We start from the raw sequence: 15967 nt of genomic DNA on the forward strand, positions 1-15967 counted from the left end.
ACCCGTCTTTAGATACTGTTTGTGTGCCCTCACAAACTGTAACCTCCAGCTTTGAATAAATTCACGCAACTAGTGTTCATGCCAACAATTCTGAACCCGTGTTGGTTTCTGCTTGGAGTACGTAAGAGAGGTCTTCGGCCCGTAGTCAGAGTCGGGTTCGGGAGGTGAGAGACCTGTAAGCGAAATCCTGTGAAGACATTTCCCGTACAGACTTCTGACAACGTGACTGACGCTAGAACAAAAAGAGGCTGTCAGTGCTTCAGAGGTCCTGGAGCGTGCTGGAAAGCATGCAAGACCGTGGTACGTAGTTAGAGAGGCAGGTGCACGCAAGCCCATGCAAGGAAAACCCTGGCAGAGCTGCAAAGAGGATAACAGTCTCGCCAAGCAAGAGGGAGGGTAAGAGAGGGGCAGCCGTGAGACCTGAGAGCCTGAAAACAGGACTGATTAGAATTTCTAATTAAGAGATTAAAGGACAGGTGGCAGTCCTGACTGGTTACCAGGCCGTGGTTATAAGCAGAAAAGTCTCCAACTTGGCTAGTATTTACCACTGCGCTGCAAAGACTCACCGTTTGCATTTTACGGCTGGCTGCGAACCACCAATCCAGTTTCTAGTTAGATTAAGCCTAAATCTGCTGATTTTCTACAATGTCTCCAAGTTCCTCTAATTCCTTGCCTTTTCCACCTTGGAAATAGCCCAAACCAACTAGAAAGTAACACATTTGGCACATCAAGGCTTTGATCTCAGCTGAAAACGACGACAAACGAACCAAATTTACAAGGCACTGCAAAGGTCCCGAATTTCATCGAAAGCAGCGACTTACGTTTCATTAAAAAGGGTGCAGGTCTCTGCTGGCAAAGCTACGCTGACTGCAATGCTCTAGCGAGTCACAGAAAGGAAGAGTTACACTAATCATCTAGCTGTTCTTAACAAGCTTTCTGCTCCAGGTCTTCTACCTCAAACCTGTAAACAACTGTCACGAATAAAGACCGACAAGCAAGCAATCTCTACGTCTTTATACATAAAATTAAGGCTGGAGTCCTCATTACATACCAACTGCCATCACACTATTTCCATGAAGAATGTTTTGTGAATCGTCATGGAAAACGGCTAACAAAAAATAACCAACCAACCACCCCCCCATTAAATTTTGAAAGCGAAGATTTCCCCCTGACATTTCTCACTGCATCCTCTTCCCTGGAAACAACGGCACTTCCTTCCCCATCGCCATTTGATCCTTCGGAGGCAAGGCGATGCCATTTTGGATAGCAAAAGTCTTGGAAGTTTTCAATCTTTTGGGGTTTTTCTTTTCAAACCGACTCAAATTCTCTCTGCCAAGCTGTGTACTTCTGGCTTAGATTCTTTGCTGACGGCTTGGTGTGGGCGATCACATCCAGGAAATCTGCTGTTGTGATCGTGTCTAATCGGATCACGGGTAAGTTACTGTTACCTAAAGAGAAGAGAATTGATTACTGTTATTACCAAAAGACATTCTTTCATGTCCCTGCCTAATGCAACGCTTCATATACGAAAACAACAGAATAAACCTAGTGAGATAAAGAAAAATCTGTATTTGTGCACAGAGCACAGATACTGACAGCCTTAAAAAAAGGCCTGATTTTCAGAAGCGTTAGCGTAGGTACATGTTTTAGAAATGTACAGTTTAAAACTTTCCTAGGCAGATAACAGAGCTCCACCTGCTGGGGTTAACGTTGTAATTTCTAGAGTTACAGCAGCAGATCAGCGTTTCCCGGATCGGATTCTCTACTCAGAGCTGCGGTACCTGGCTGAGGATTTTCAAGAGCATCGAAAATTTTCCTCACTGGTCTCATGGCTGCTTCCTTGCACACCAGTTTTATGTCTGAGCCGGAGTACCCGTCTGTTTCCTGTGATGGGATCAGAACGATACGTTACAGCTTACAGGCTTACAAATCGGACAGGAATGGCATTTACAAGCATATATATTTATATATAATATTTGTAAAGTCTATTCCTGTCTGAAATAGATGTGTGTGTATATATGTACACACAAACACACATATTTTTATGTGTTCCCTCCCCTCAACGTTACGTTGCTTGTTCTTGTCTTGAATGCCCACAGTACCTTGTAGGAACAAGGAAGATACTGGGCATTTTCTTTCTAAAGGGCGATTTTCTGTAAGTCAAATAAAACTCATCTTTCTGTCTCTTAAAACTCATCTTTCTGTATCTGTTCCCAGCTTCCCTGTTAACAAAATAACTGTATTTCCTCGTTAACATCTACGAAACAAAAACCGAGCAGTATTGTCTCTGTGAACAGACGTAAAAAGGGCCAACTGGGTAAGCTGTAAGATATTTTGAAAGAATTCAGGGTGTGACAAAGGGCTAAATGAAGAAAGCCTGGGTATCTAGTGAATCTCTTCACCAGCTAAATGCTCTTTTCTCCCGCAGCAGTGGAGCTGTGACAAACCTTCCCTACACAATTAAGTCTTCATTACCCCGATGAATTGGAAGTGCTCCCAGCCTGGTGAGAAGAGTCATAAAATATACTGTTGCTGGAAGTCTCCCTGTATTTAAGGCTGAAAACTTGGCCCAACAGAGAGGATCAGAATACACCATTTTGCAAGTGGAGCAGTGTGAAACCAGCGATTTCCACGGCCAGGTAGGTGCCTGTGAAATGCTCAGCCCCGTGCCTCGCTGCTCTCCCTTTGGCTGGAGCCTCCGGCTGAGCTGAGGTCCTTCCCCCAGCTCTGTATGTCGCAGTTGCTGTATACAGAGGTGCCGTCCCAACCCTCTGCTTCTGACCGCTTCTGCTGCAACATAGTCCCACCGCTGTGGGTGATGTATGTCACTCTTGCTTACGGTTCCCACCCGGAAGGACCTCAAGCACCGAGTGGGCACTGTCCCTGCTGCGGTGCTGTCTCACCTGGCCCAGCAAGCTGTAGTCCAGAGCCGTTCTCAGCTCCACTCCTCCGCTGTTGCTCAGAGGAGGCAGCCAGTGCTGGATCATCACCCGCCGTGCCTCTTCACTTGGGAGGTCAACCAAAATCCTCTTCTCCAACCGCCGCAGCATGGCAGAATCTAACTCCCTGCAAGCAAAGGAGGAGAGGAATCGTCTCAGCGCGTCTCGTTGCGGAGACATGGCTTTGACAGCAAGCTCCTCGCAGCAGGGACTGACATTTTTCAACCCCACCTGTGTCAACCTAATTTTTTTTTGGGGGGGAAGGATTAATTATCCAGTGTATTCCTGTTCAGCGTCTTAGCGATACGCTGGCTTGTGACAATGAGGCTTAACAATAACCATCAGAAGTATTAGTTATCTTCCCTGGCTCTGATACTCATCTGCAGCATTAGGGACATGGTTTAGTGGACATGGTGGTGTTGGGTCGACGGTTGGACTCGATGATCTTAGAGGTCTTTTCCAACCTCAATGATTCTATGATTCTATGTCTCATCAGCAATAACCTCTCCCTTTCTCCGTTTGCTGTTAAGGAGACACTACAAATTGTCTGTCTGGAGCACTGTCAGGACTAATTAATTGCTACTTCGTAAGGGATGCTTTGTAGGTATAAAATACAGACTGAAGGTCTTAGATGCAAGGGCCATGTTTATGGCAGAACAAGACATCGATCTGAGACTGCTCCTGCCATACAAATGATAAACAATACAAATGATAAACAATACAGCCACAAAGGAAAATATCCTTATAAAAAAGATCATGTGAAGGATGGACAGGCTGGATAAATGTGTCAGTGAGCCAAAACCCACGATGCTGTCAACATCAACACTGATAAAGGTGTTTTGCCTAACAAAAAAAAAAAAAAAGAAAAAGGTAAAATAGAAAAGATTGGGACTCCTCTTCATTTTTACTTGCTTGTGATGCACAAAGGAAGCTTGAAAGAAAAATGAACGTTTCTTTCCGTTCCTTTCTCAATGCATTTCATCACCATCTAGAAACAGTCCTTCTTGCCAGTGCCACTGATTCTGTCAAGCGTCAGGACTCCTGGTATGCCCGACACGCCAGCTCCCCTCAGACACGCAGCCAAACAGTTCATTTTCATCTATTTTTTCCCCAAGTGCTTTTCAGTTGTTCGCATCTAACGGTAACACAACCAAACAACTGAATACAAATTCCTACTCCAGTTCATCCCTTGTCACTTGTGTAGTGGGAACGGTGTACAAGTACTCCAGTCACCCATACAATTTTCAAGAAGAGATAGCTGCTACAAAATATTTACTCACTCATAAGTCTCTGGTGCCTTCCAGGAGCTGCTCTGAGCTATTACCCTTCCAAGTGCTGTACCGATCTGTCTCTACTGGCCCCATTCAGTCACAGACTTATTATTTCAGTTTAAAATATAATTCAGTCCTCATACCTGCCGAGAAATTCTCATCGAGGGGAAACACACTTCAGTGTGTCGTCTTGTGCGGACAGAAAAACCGGAGCCCTGAGCACCATTCCACCCTTGTCGGCTGAGCAGGAGGAGCCAGCTGTTGGACTGTCCCTGCAATCTGGGACCGTAGGTACACTTAAATAAACCTGCCTCTACCTTTCCTGAGTCCCTGGGTGAAATCTTTTTGCCAGCAAAGTCAACATTCAAGCAACGCTTCTTGTATGAAACTCCTCTTTAATTTACAGGGAACTCCAAGCCAGCTCAGGACGGATCTGTAGCACACCAGTAGAGCTTATTTCTGGCACCTTTGGTGACTTGTCCTTATTTTTTAATAGCAAATGTTTTCTACTGGCATAGCACATGATAAAGAAAACAAAAAATGGGCTCCCAAATCCCCATCCAGGTGCCTGCCTAGACTTCCCACAGACCTCAGCACGCCTGGCTCTCAGCTCAGCGGGAGCAGAAGTGTCCCTCTCCCCAGAAAGGACCTCTCGGATTGGGAAGGCTTGTTCCACGTGCGCTGAGCCAGGGGCAATGGAAGCGAAGGTTAGATAAACCAGATCAATAGGAACTCGGAGGACAACAGGAATTCACTCAGATCCATCCCAGTACTTCTAATCAAGGCCTCAGAAGTAAATACCAGAGTTTGCTAATCAGTGGCTGTTGGTATATTGACATTATTATTGATATTTTTAGGCTGTTCAAGATGCTGTCCAACATTCAGTGCAACGCCTCTCGCACAGGGTCCCACCCAGACCAGACAAAGAACCATTTTAGTCCCCGCTCTCCTTCCAAATGTATTTTTCAGCTCAACTTCTCCTGAAAATTGTTTTGCTTGGCAGGAAATAATTACTCTCTGGCTGACCAACCCCTTGGCTGTTATTTACCCATATTACCATCCTCCGCGTAAACAGAGTAAAAGTTCTCAGGGTTTTAGAAGCACCCATGCAAGTACTCTAAACCGCCCTTGCAGGCAAAGGACAATCACAGCCAGAGTCTCTGCAAATACCCTACAAATCCTCTAAACGATGACGTTTTCCACCACTCCTCCTGCTTCAGAGCACTCCTGGGGTGTCCCCCAAGATCACAGTTTCATGAGCTCCCTAGCCATGTTCTGTAAATACGTCCCCTGACACACAGAAGTTGCTCTGTTTATCCAGAAAGGTTACAGTGACCCTGCTTGTTGGTTAAAGAGGAAAATGAAGACATAATATTTTTGTTAAGTGTTTAGGTTGCTTGCCGAATTGTTTTGTTAGCGATCAAATGCAAGGTTAAGTGACATGAACCAGAACAGAATAATAAGCACTGAGCCAACCAAAATATCCTCTGAAGTAATAGCCAATAAAAGTGTTAAGAAATGCTCATGAAAAGATACACAAAGCTGTACGGGACCTATGAAAGCGGGTGACTTTTCGGAGCTCCCCCAGGTTGACATCAGGAGGCATCATGCCATGTTATCACTCCCAAATTTCATGAAGATAAACAAGACAAAACTCCCATTTTCATTTCCAGAAGGGAGAAGAGTAACAAATGCATTTTAGGCAGAAATTAAGAGACCTCAACAGCTCCAGGGGTGAACCCAGAAACAGCAACAAGGGCTGACCGGTCCATAATTAATCCCTGCCCAGGGCAATCGTCACTGCAGTGCTCTGGAGGAAAAGGCACCAAGAACGAGTGAGCTTCTCATCCTTCCCACCTCCCATCCTCCTGTGCAGACGGCCCGGGCAGACCCCCCACAAGCTGAGGGCTTGTTCTCACTCTACATCTTCTCCTGCTCCTCTTAGGGCTTCCCCACACCGTCCTCCTCCGTTTTCCTTCCTCGCTCTCCTCCACCGTACACACCGTGCGCTGCTGAGAGTGAAGGAAAGGGCTCACTGCGGGGTAATCCCAGATCTGATTTGGATTTCGCAACCCACCTCTTCTTGAACTCATCTTGGCCATGCGCTCATGGCTCTGACAGGACTCGGCTTGGCCAGAAGGGAAGAGTCTATCAGCCTGCACCAAAGCTTCACCCACCCCGAGGTTGGGGAGGGAGAAGAAAGCAGCACTGCAATGGAAGTCGAATTAAATGCACTAATACATTAGGAAACATTCACTACGTGGTTAGGGGGTCACTTTATTTCTTCAGTAACGAGGCCTTTATTTTATTTAATTACGTTGAATCATTTCAACAGGTAATTTGTCAATAGAAAGTGCCTCGCTGATGAGTAGCAGGAAGCGAGGCTGGGCAGCAAGCACTGGCTGAAGAGGAAGATCAATAGCTGCAGTGCAGCTTGGGAGAGCGTAAAGAGCTTTGTTTAGGCTTCTTTTCATTCATCTAAAAGCAGCTTGGTACTAATTTTTTTCATGATCAATAAATATCCGAGTTAAACAAATCTCTTGAAATCCAGCTTAATCCCAAATGTTTGCAAGAACAAAGGGCTGTGCTGTGAAGCCACAACCTCGGACTGTAGTCTGAGGTATTTTGAAACTTTGTCATGAAATATCCCTATGCAGCTGAAGTCTGGGGTCTTCCAGTAGGACTGAATGTTGCCTAATACACATAAATATAATCTGTAAACATATAGTTGAGATCTTAAAGGGGGTTCAAACCCCACCGACCTCTCTGGAAGCAAACGCTCCCAAATTCCTCGAGGCTGTGAGCCTCAATGACGACGTAAGAAGATGCTCATGGCTTTCACTAGCTTTCCATCCCCCTTTCTAAGCATACACTCACCCACATCTTAAAAGCATATTCTCTGCGGTAGGCACAGGTCTGCCAGACAACCTAGTCATTACACTCATAGGTTGGATTTGCTTAAGAGAGGGCAAAATCCAACCTGCCCACGAGCAATGTTGAGAAAGTCCAAAAGGAAATTCTAAGCTCGCGGGTACAAAACTTTCAAAAGCGAGAGCTGGCTTCTCACAACGTCCCAGCTGCCACCCTCGTACCAACACAGATTGCCAGCTTGCTGTGGGAACAGTTCCCCCAAAATAGAAATCTTGTCATTTTGGATCTACCTTAAAAAAAAGCTGTGTTATTTTTGATGTTTCAAAGAAGCAATTTTGCAGATATTAGCACTTCAGAATTGCAAAATGATCCAAAATGAAATGTGTAAAACACTCAAAACTGTATTCTGTAATTTTTGCATCACTTTCCAGAAGGAGTTTATCATATGCGTAAGGCAGACATGGTAACAAGACACACGCAGGAATCTCTTTCCACAGAAGCAGAGAGAGGTCAGCCTCGCGCTTACGTTAACACATCTCCAAGATCCCTAGATCCAGCACCAGCCACACGGTGACCTTCAGACCAGCTGCTATCTCTGAACTCTTCCTCAGTGGGTTTCAAATACCCAATTTTTCCTTTCAAACCAGTGTGCAAGAGTAGAAAGACACGGATCCTCTAAAGACATCTGATCTTTTTTAATACTGCCATGCTGCAGCATTACATGTGAAGCTTAGCTACTCACAGGATAATTTGAGAGACCACGGAAAGGTGGTCTTTGTACTGATTTGAATTCATGAGTTTGTCCAAGGCCTAAATCCCCCAAACCAACACACAGACTCCGCTGTTATGGCTATAAAAGCCAGTGATGGCTTTGTACTCACGCTAACGGTCCAGGGTAGGAACCAGCCTAACTCGTACATCTCATTTCCACATAAATTTGAGGTGCCGACACAGCCATTCTCTTAGTTAAAGAGCCTGAAAGCCCTGGGCAGGCCATAGGGAGAGGCAGGTGAAAACCTGTATATGTCGCCTTCTTGGCACCTGAATTTCAGCAGGTAAGATGTCTGCCTGGTGGCTCTCGGAAGCATCCTTCCTTGACTGTATGGGAAACATAAGGTTTTGCAGTAGGAAAGAAAATGTAGAGGGAAAGACAGGCTTGTAGGAGGTGGTGGACTGGATCTCTTCCCACGATGGACAGAAACTCCAGAAGAAGAACCCTGTAATTCTCAAGTGACTTCTTAGGTATTTATTTTGTCTAATTTTCATGAGGGATAGTGAAGGGCGACACACCGCTTGTTTCTATGCAGCAGCTGTGCCTCTATGCCTAACTTAGAAGACCACTCCCCTTAGGCTTTCCTACATTCAGAAGAGAGAAATACTTTGAATTATTCTCACGGTACCTAATTAGGCCCCTGCTTTGATTTACAGCGTCACAGAATGGCTGAGATTGGAAGGCATCTCTTGAAGATCATTTAGCCCAACCCCCTGCTCAAATCCGGGTCAGCCGGAGCAGGTTGCTCAGGGCCGCATCCAGTCAGGTTTTGAGCATCTCCAAGGATGGAGACTCCACAACCTCCCTGAGCAACCTGTGCCAGTGTTTGACCACCCGCACTTGAGCTTTCATGGGATTCCTGTGGGCTCATTCCTCCAGCCTGCCCCGAGGTCCCTCTGAACGGCAGCACAACCCTCCGGTCTATCAACTACTCCTCCCCATCTCGTACCATCTGCAAACTTGCTGAGGGCGCGCTCTGTCCCATCGTCCAAGTCACTGATGAAGATGTTAAACAGCACTGACGCCGGTGGGTCTCTCAATTGCTCTGAATTGCTGCATCTGTTGTTTTGCTGTCGACTGTCTCATAGCAGGGGAAACTTGCCTCCTACCTTAGGTGCCAAAATTACGTGATGCGAACACTGCCCACAAAGTTCACGAAAGATGACGGGCTGGGGTAAAACCACCCCTTTGTTCCTTATGCAGGAAATACTGTACGGCAGAGCCGTCCACAGAGCCATGGAGACTTGGGGACCCACATCCTTCTGCGTCTCTGAAGGACTCAGGCTTCTCAGCACCAACGTGTTTTGAAATGGGCCAGGCTTACAGGCCCCATGGGAGTGATTGAAAATATTACTTTTGGGCCTCTGTTCTGAGGCACCGACATCACTTCTGTTGTTTAATTCTCTTTGCCTGCTCCCTTGGCCTTTCAACCAGGCCTGCCAAAAAGGGGATCAGCTGAGGAAAGGAATGAAGCATTACCACAAACTTTGTGAGGGAACGTTAGGTGGTGTGTCATGACCGAGAAGTGCATATGTACATTATACAAAATAAAATACGCACTGGGAGTTGATGCTTTTTTGTAAGTACTCAAAAGCAAGCAGCTGTGGTTACACAGACACTCAGACACTCAGACTCAGACACTCCCTACGGCCAGCAACAGCCTGCTGATCACAGCCCAGAGCCCTCCGGTCACACGGAGAGGCTTTTCCAACACGTCTCCCTGTGGCAACCTCATGAGAATCAGCCAAAAATCACTAACCATGAAAAACAATCCGAATGAAGCCTGTGGTTTTGTGGGTGCAGAGCCCTCACTTGCTCCCGGCCAGTTTTGGATGCCCTGCTCTGCAGCTCTCACACCGTCACATCAATGAACAATGCGCCTTTCAGTCACATTTCAAGTATTGCCACTTGAAATGCTGCAGAGCTGCGGCTCACGCAAGGTCATTCCCGGGAACACCTGCCATTGGGCTCCACCAAACGTTTCCCAGACCATGGTTTGAAGTTCCCTGGAAACAGGACTGCTGCCTTCTCCTTTTCAGACTCCTAGCTTGACCACCTCTACGTGCGAGAGGTGATTAGGCCCACTTAGGTCTGCACGCCTTTAGGGACACAGATACCGAGAAAAACCTCAGTGCTGTGATGATCAACAAATTGCAAAACGTTCAGTCTGCCCGCAGCAGACACCTTGTATTTCTCTGCTTCATGTACACTTCAGAGAGAGGAGGAAGCATGGAAAAAACCCCTTCTTATGCCTAACTCATCTTTTTTGCAGACATCTGCCTCCAAGACTGTCCCTCACCAAACAGATAATTTCCACAGTTTACTTTGCTGAGGTTCCCCTCTCTGCTTCCAACGCCCAGATTTCTCTGTTGGGAAAGATGTTCTCCCACTGAAGATTTCATGGATTGGTAGCCCAGGGACAGGGGGAATCTCAGGGCAGGCAGAAATCCACAGACTAGTTCCAGACCTACGAAAACAAGCCCGTCATCAACGTGCTTCGATTCCCTGTACAGGTGTTGGCTCCTACTCTGGGAAATGATTAGTGAGCTACAAATCAGACTGTTAAAAATAGCTGTGCTTAACCAGCAGCCGTTGTTTTCCCCATGTACCATTTGCAACCATTTGATAATGTTTTGTATGAAAGAAAAAGATATACTACACTAGTTCAGGTGAATGATCAAGCCAGATCAACATGCTGGCTCTGACAGTGGCCACGGGAGACGCTACTCAAGGAGAGCACGTGAGCTGGCCATTTTCTGCTGTCTGTTGGACCCCCCCGAGCATCCGCAGTCGTTACACCACAAACGTTACCTCCCTACCTCACCCTCTCCCGTCTGCCTTGTTCTCGATACATGTCCTGCCCATTTTGAGAACCAACATGATGAAGCGCCCTAGTCCCAATCTTAAACCGTTTATTCTTCTGTTCTAAATTATGTTAAAGAAACTGAAGAATTTTGTCCCTCGACTTTTAAAAGTCACGTTTGATACCAATAAAATCCAACATTCCTATTTATGGAGTATCCCTCTAAGCACTAGATGTTTTAAGCACCTTACAGTTCCAGGCTGAAACCCTTCTTAGCTTAAACATAGTAAATAACTTGCCTATGAAGTCAAATACTCCATTTTAAATATTAGCAGCTGGTAGCACCAGCATATGTTGACTTTATTATGGATTATTCTCATGTGGCACAAATAGCAAGAACTGTAGAGTTTAAAAGTAAAAGCTCCAAATTAATCTTTAAATGCTTTAACCAAATACCAAGGCTTTTTCTGCAAAAGTCTAAATAAAATCTTTATCTGTGCTTAGAAGCTCATGCAAATGTATTCAAAATGTACTCTCTGGATCTCTTACCATGGCAGATTGGAAGCTGCTAAAACAAATACAAGATCATCAGATCGGGCCAAGCCATCCATCTGCACCAGTAATTCTGTTTTCATCCGCCGACTTCCTTCATGTTCACCACTACCAAGATTCAGAGAAATATTATTTGCTCAGTGCATTAAAGTAATCATCTTTATTTATACAGTGTCATTCACAGCAACTGAGCCCTTGTCACAGTTTTGCCCCAGTTCAAAGCATGATTAAGCTCCATTAGCTAACATCTAAGCATTAAAATCAAGCTTTCTAATGGTTACTTAAATGGACTCTTTTCAGTGCATTAAAGTGAGGGGAATTCACTATTACTGAATCCAAAGAAAACATTTATTTTTTTTTTTCTTCATATTAATCTCCGCGCAACATTGACGTTTACTGGAAAACAGCTAAGGCTTTGATTGATTGATCTATATAAGAGAATTTTTATAATGCGATAGTTGCCATGAAATAACTAACGCACCTACCCACGCAGGGCAACTACTGGCATTTTTCTGTGAGTGAATGTTAAGTGGCCACAAGAAGATACACCTACCGCTGAATTCAGTATTTTGCAAAATGTTCTATCAAAAGCAAACAGAAAAATACGCCGTATTGAAATGAATTTAAAAATGGGGCAGAGACCACACAGAAAGGATCCTTCCTCAAAAAGAGGAGGGGAACTTAAGCAAAGTGCTAAGAATCCTGGCCCTGATCCAGGTAACCAATTTTGCAGGAAACCAACGCGAACTCTTGGTCCCAGATGTGGAGTTCTTGGAAACTCCTGGATCAAACCCAGAGAAAACATCAGGGCCTTAGATGGTAAGAGCTACAATTCAGGTTTAATGGCATATTTCTGCAAACGCATCCACACATCGGTGCCAAGTCAATATTTAACAGGGATATGTAAAAATAACTACATAATCTTAGATAAAAATCCTTATCAAAATACGTAATTCAGTGATGTTAATGAGAGCTTTTAAAACTATATAGGAAAGCAAAATTTGGCCCATAATTATAGCTATTAACTGACAATTATTACAAGTTGTATCTTTACAATATGGCATATTCTATTTATAAATCTTTGTGAGCATATAATTTACAGTACATAAAATCCACTGTAATGGGCCCCTAATGGTTATAACAATGTTTTTATATTTTTCCTGCTTCTTCCCCATCCCTAACCTTTTCAATCTGTTTTCAACTATAAACTGTCTACACCATGGGTGACAAGAATAACATCCTCCCATTCCTGCATCTGGAAGTCCTGACAACGCCACCAAAATTTCTCCCATGAATGAAAATCCCGTTCCACCGTGTCCACTCCATCTTACCCTGCTACGACTAAGCCTGTCCAAAGTGTCACAAAATCAGCTGCTTCTTACTCGCCTCTAACAAGTCATCTGTTGTTTCGCCCCCACTGCCTTTATTTCCACTTCAAATCCCTTATTTTAACATTGAGCACCAGCAGTTGTACACTCTTGCACCTCCCTCCTTCTCCCAGTCTTGCTGGACCCACAGTCCCTTGCTAATCTTCACACAACCTGGCTTTCACGCTCGCTTCTCTACTGATCTCATCTACTGCGAATGAAACCACCACTACATCGCGCTCTTTGAATCCCCACAGCGCATGCAAGGCTTCCATGAAGCGGTACTGTCAGAGCTGATAGGCATTCTGACAATTACACACTACGAGGCTCCTGAAGTTGACAACGGAACAAAAGAAAAATTGCTTAATAAAAAGTCAAGAAAATTACCATTATCATGTGAAGTAATTACAACGTCTTGTAATTACAAAGACAAGTCTTTCAGGGGGCCACTCGTGCTCCTGTTGAAGTTTATAGAGTAGCCTCAGGCTTTAGTTCAGCTAAGGTTTGTTTCTAAGAGGTACACTCTATGATTAAACATCAGTCAGCACCTGAACACACACGCACTATTGAAAACATGCAGTCAAGGGGGGACAAATATTCTCCTAAAGCCATAGGAAGCGGTCTCATCAGTTACCCAGAAGCAGTGCCTCTTTGACTCATGACTGACTCCAGCTCATCCAAGAAAATTGTGGAAGGAGCATGGTACCGGGCAAGTTCAAATAACACCTGTTTAGAGAGAAGAGTAAATGTGAAAGAAAGGATAAACTAACACAAAAAGGCATTAAGGGCCACAGGCACAGAAGATAAGTAACAGTAGCCACGTTCCTAACTTCTAGGACAAAAAGGGATACCTGCTGGGAGAAAGCTCTGGCTAGGCTGAGGGTCCCTGAATCCTCTCAAATTCTGAAAGGTTTGTAAAGAAGATATAAAGAACACAGGCTTGTAATCCTGTCTTTATATGTAAATCTTGCTGGCTAAATCCTATCGGAGTACCCTGTGAATAATGGGATAGAAGAAAATGATCCATCAGAGGATTCTGGGAACTCCTAAACTGATATCAGAGATTAAACATCCGTCTTTCGTTGTTGCTCCATTTGTAGTTTTTTAAATAAGGATTTGAGAAAAAAGAAAAAAAAAAATCAGCTGAACCATAATGAAAGAAAATGGACTGATTCTCTTGATAAGAATCAAGCAGTTCTTTTGGTTTTCCTGGTGAAAACAAACAGAAACTGCTTGAACAATCAAGATTAAAAAATGGAATATTAAGCTGACACAAAAAATCCGGGTCTGCCCTTTGGAGAAAGAAGTTTCGCCTATTTTTCTGTAAACGTGGAGAGGCTTATATTAGCGGTAAGAACATATTGTCAGTTCTTCTTCAGTGAAGTGTTCTTTGAGTTTTTAAATAAATACCACTAACAATATGTATTAATCCAGCACTTTTTAATCTGAACACTTAAAAAAATGAATTTAAAAAGATATATATTATTTTCTACACTTTGGATATGAAGCACAGGGTTGAAATTATTTGCCCAGAGTCACAAGTAGTCCATGACCAGTCTGCAATTTTACTACAAATCTAGAATATAAAATCACACCGATACAGCTGAGAACTGAGGGAAACAGGATGAGTGGACATGCCTCCAAGTGACCACAACACCCACATATACTTCACACAACTTCAGAAAACTCCTGCAGCAGCCTCATGTGATTTTAGGATATAAATTCACACAATACTTTTCTTAGAGCTGTCCTGATCCACAATCCATTTCTGGATTCTGCCAAAAACTCAATGAAGGGTAAAATGCCACAAATTCAATATCGTGGCAAATGCTGCAGCATGTTCACAGAAACCTTTTGGAGGATGGTGTCAAAAAACAGACAGTCCCATCCCTACTCCTGCCAGAAGGGAAACTTCTAGGAAGCTACTGAGACAGATGTCAAGAGGATCAATAACATAGGAGGTGAATGTCAGAAGAAAAATGTGCCATTTTAAAGGACAAAGGACACAGGAAGAATAATTATGTCGCAGACATTGCCTAAATTTCAAGAGAGATTAACAATGCTTGTAATGCCATTTGCCGAGTGCAATCTGTTACAATTATTCATTTTCAAGAGCTCTGTATCTATCCGAAGTGTAGCCCAAGAGATGAGCATAAAGGAAGGCTAAGAGCTTGTGGATTTCTTACACTGAAATGGTGGATATTACGGAGAGATTAAGATGGGCATCTTAGGGCAAGGATGCTACACCTGAATCCCTGAATTTTTCTGTACCACATGCATGCTACTTGCTAGTCTATATGCAAAAATACATTTACCCATTTACCATCAAACTACCTTCCTTAAAACATTACATCTGTGTTTGACTAATAAGATCTTTGTGACAAGGGAATTCTTTGCCAATTCTGTGCCCTGAAGACTAAGAATAGTAGCAAATTTGAGAATCTAAATAACATTTTGTAGGGACCCTAGGAGCCAATCCTCACAGAAAGGACATGAAGCGCTTTGAAGGGGTCAGTAAGCAAACACTCTTTTAGTTAGGAACTCTGTCTCTTATTCAGTGAGTCAAAAATCTTTGCTGCCTTCAGGACATTTGCTTCATCTTGCATTACAGAACTAAAATTCCACAGCCAGAATCCATCCACTTCTGCAGAAGTGATGTTATTGCCATTTTAAGAACTAGATAGGAACAGAGTCACACGTTTTGTCCAAGACAGGAAAGATGATGAGTATCAGAGGAATACTCACTTTCCAGTTCTGTGTTAAACTCCAGTTCTTTAAGTGGGAACCTGGTGTTTGTTTAAGTATAATGAATAAGATAATAATTCTTACCCGGACCAGTTTTTCTGAATCACCCCTCCATTTGCTGACAATGGTGGATGCTGATATGTTGAAAAAGGTTGTGTTGCATTCTGTGGCAACAGCCTTAGCAAGCAAAGTTTTTCCAGTACCTACAAACAACAGTGTTGAAGAAATTCACTCTCTAAAGAAATACAATGAAAATGTTTGAATAATTCCCCTCATCCTACTATCACTCAGATAAAAACACTAAAATAGAAAAAAGTCGTAGAATCACAGAATCACAGAATGGTTTGGGTTGGAAGGGACCTCTAAAGGCCATCTAGTCCCACCCCCCTGCAACGAGCAGGGACATCTTCAACTAGATCAGGTCGCTCAGAGCCCCATCCAACCTGACCTGGAATGTTTCCAGGGATGGGGCATCCACGACCTCTCTGGGCAACCTGTGCCAGTGCTTCACCACCCTCAGCGTAAAACATTTCTTCCTTAGATCTAGTCTGAATCTGCCCCCCTTTAGTTTAAAGCCATTCCCCCTTGTCCTGTCGCAACAGGCCCTGCTAAAAAGTCTGTCCCCATCTTTCTTATAAGCCCCCTTT

At 44.0% G+C, this 15967-nt stretch overlaps 1 protein-coding gene across 1 annotated transcript in view; it reads right to left on the reverse strand.

Moving 5' to 3' along the window:
* Window positions 1-1000: 1000 nt before the first annotated feature.
* The window catches only part of LOC143173101 (katanin p60 ATPase-containing subunit A-like 2), a 32459-nt gene continuing 17492 nt past the window's right edge, over window positions 1001-15967 (reverse strand). Inside the window, exons 11-16 of the mRNA XM_076363123.1 lie at window positions 15405-15523; window positions 13210-13301; window positions 11206-11316; window positions 2904-3066; window positions 1782-1884; window positions 1001-1448 (exon numbers count right to left, since the gene is read on the reverse strand). Coding sequence (XP_076219238.1) covers window positions 1309-1448; window positions 1782-1884; window positions 2904-3066; window positions 11206-11316; window positions 13210-13301; window positions 15405-15523 — 728 coding nt within the window. The 3' untranslated portion in view covers window positions 1001-1308. The remainder of the gene's footprint in view (window positions 1449-1781; window positions 1885-2903; window positions 3067-11205; window positions 11317-13209; window positions 13302-15404; window positions 15524-15967) is intronic.

Source organism: Aptenodytes patagonicus, chromosome Z, assembly GCF_965638725.1.
Source record: "Aptenodytes patagonicus chromosome Z, bAptPat1.pri.cur, whole genome shotgun sequence".
Classification (NCBI taxonomy): domain Eukaryota; kingdom Metazoa; phylum Chordata; class Aves; order Sphenisciformes; family Spheniscidae; genus Aptenodytes; species Aptenodytes patagonicus.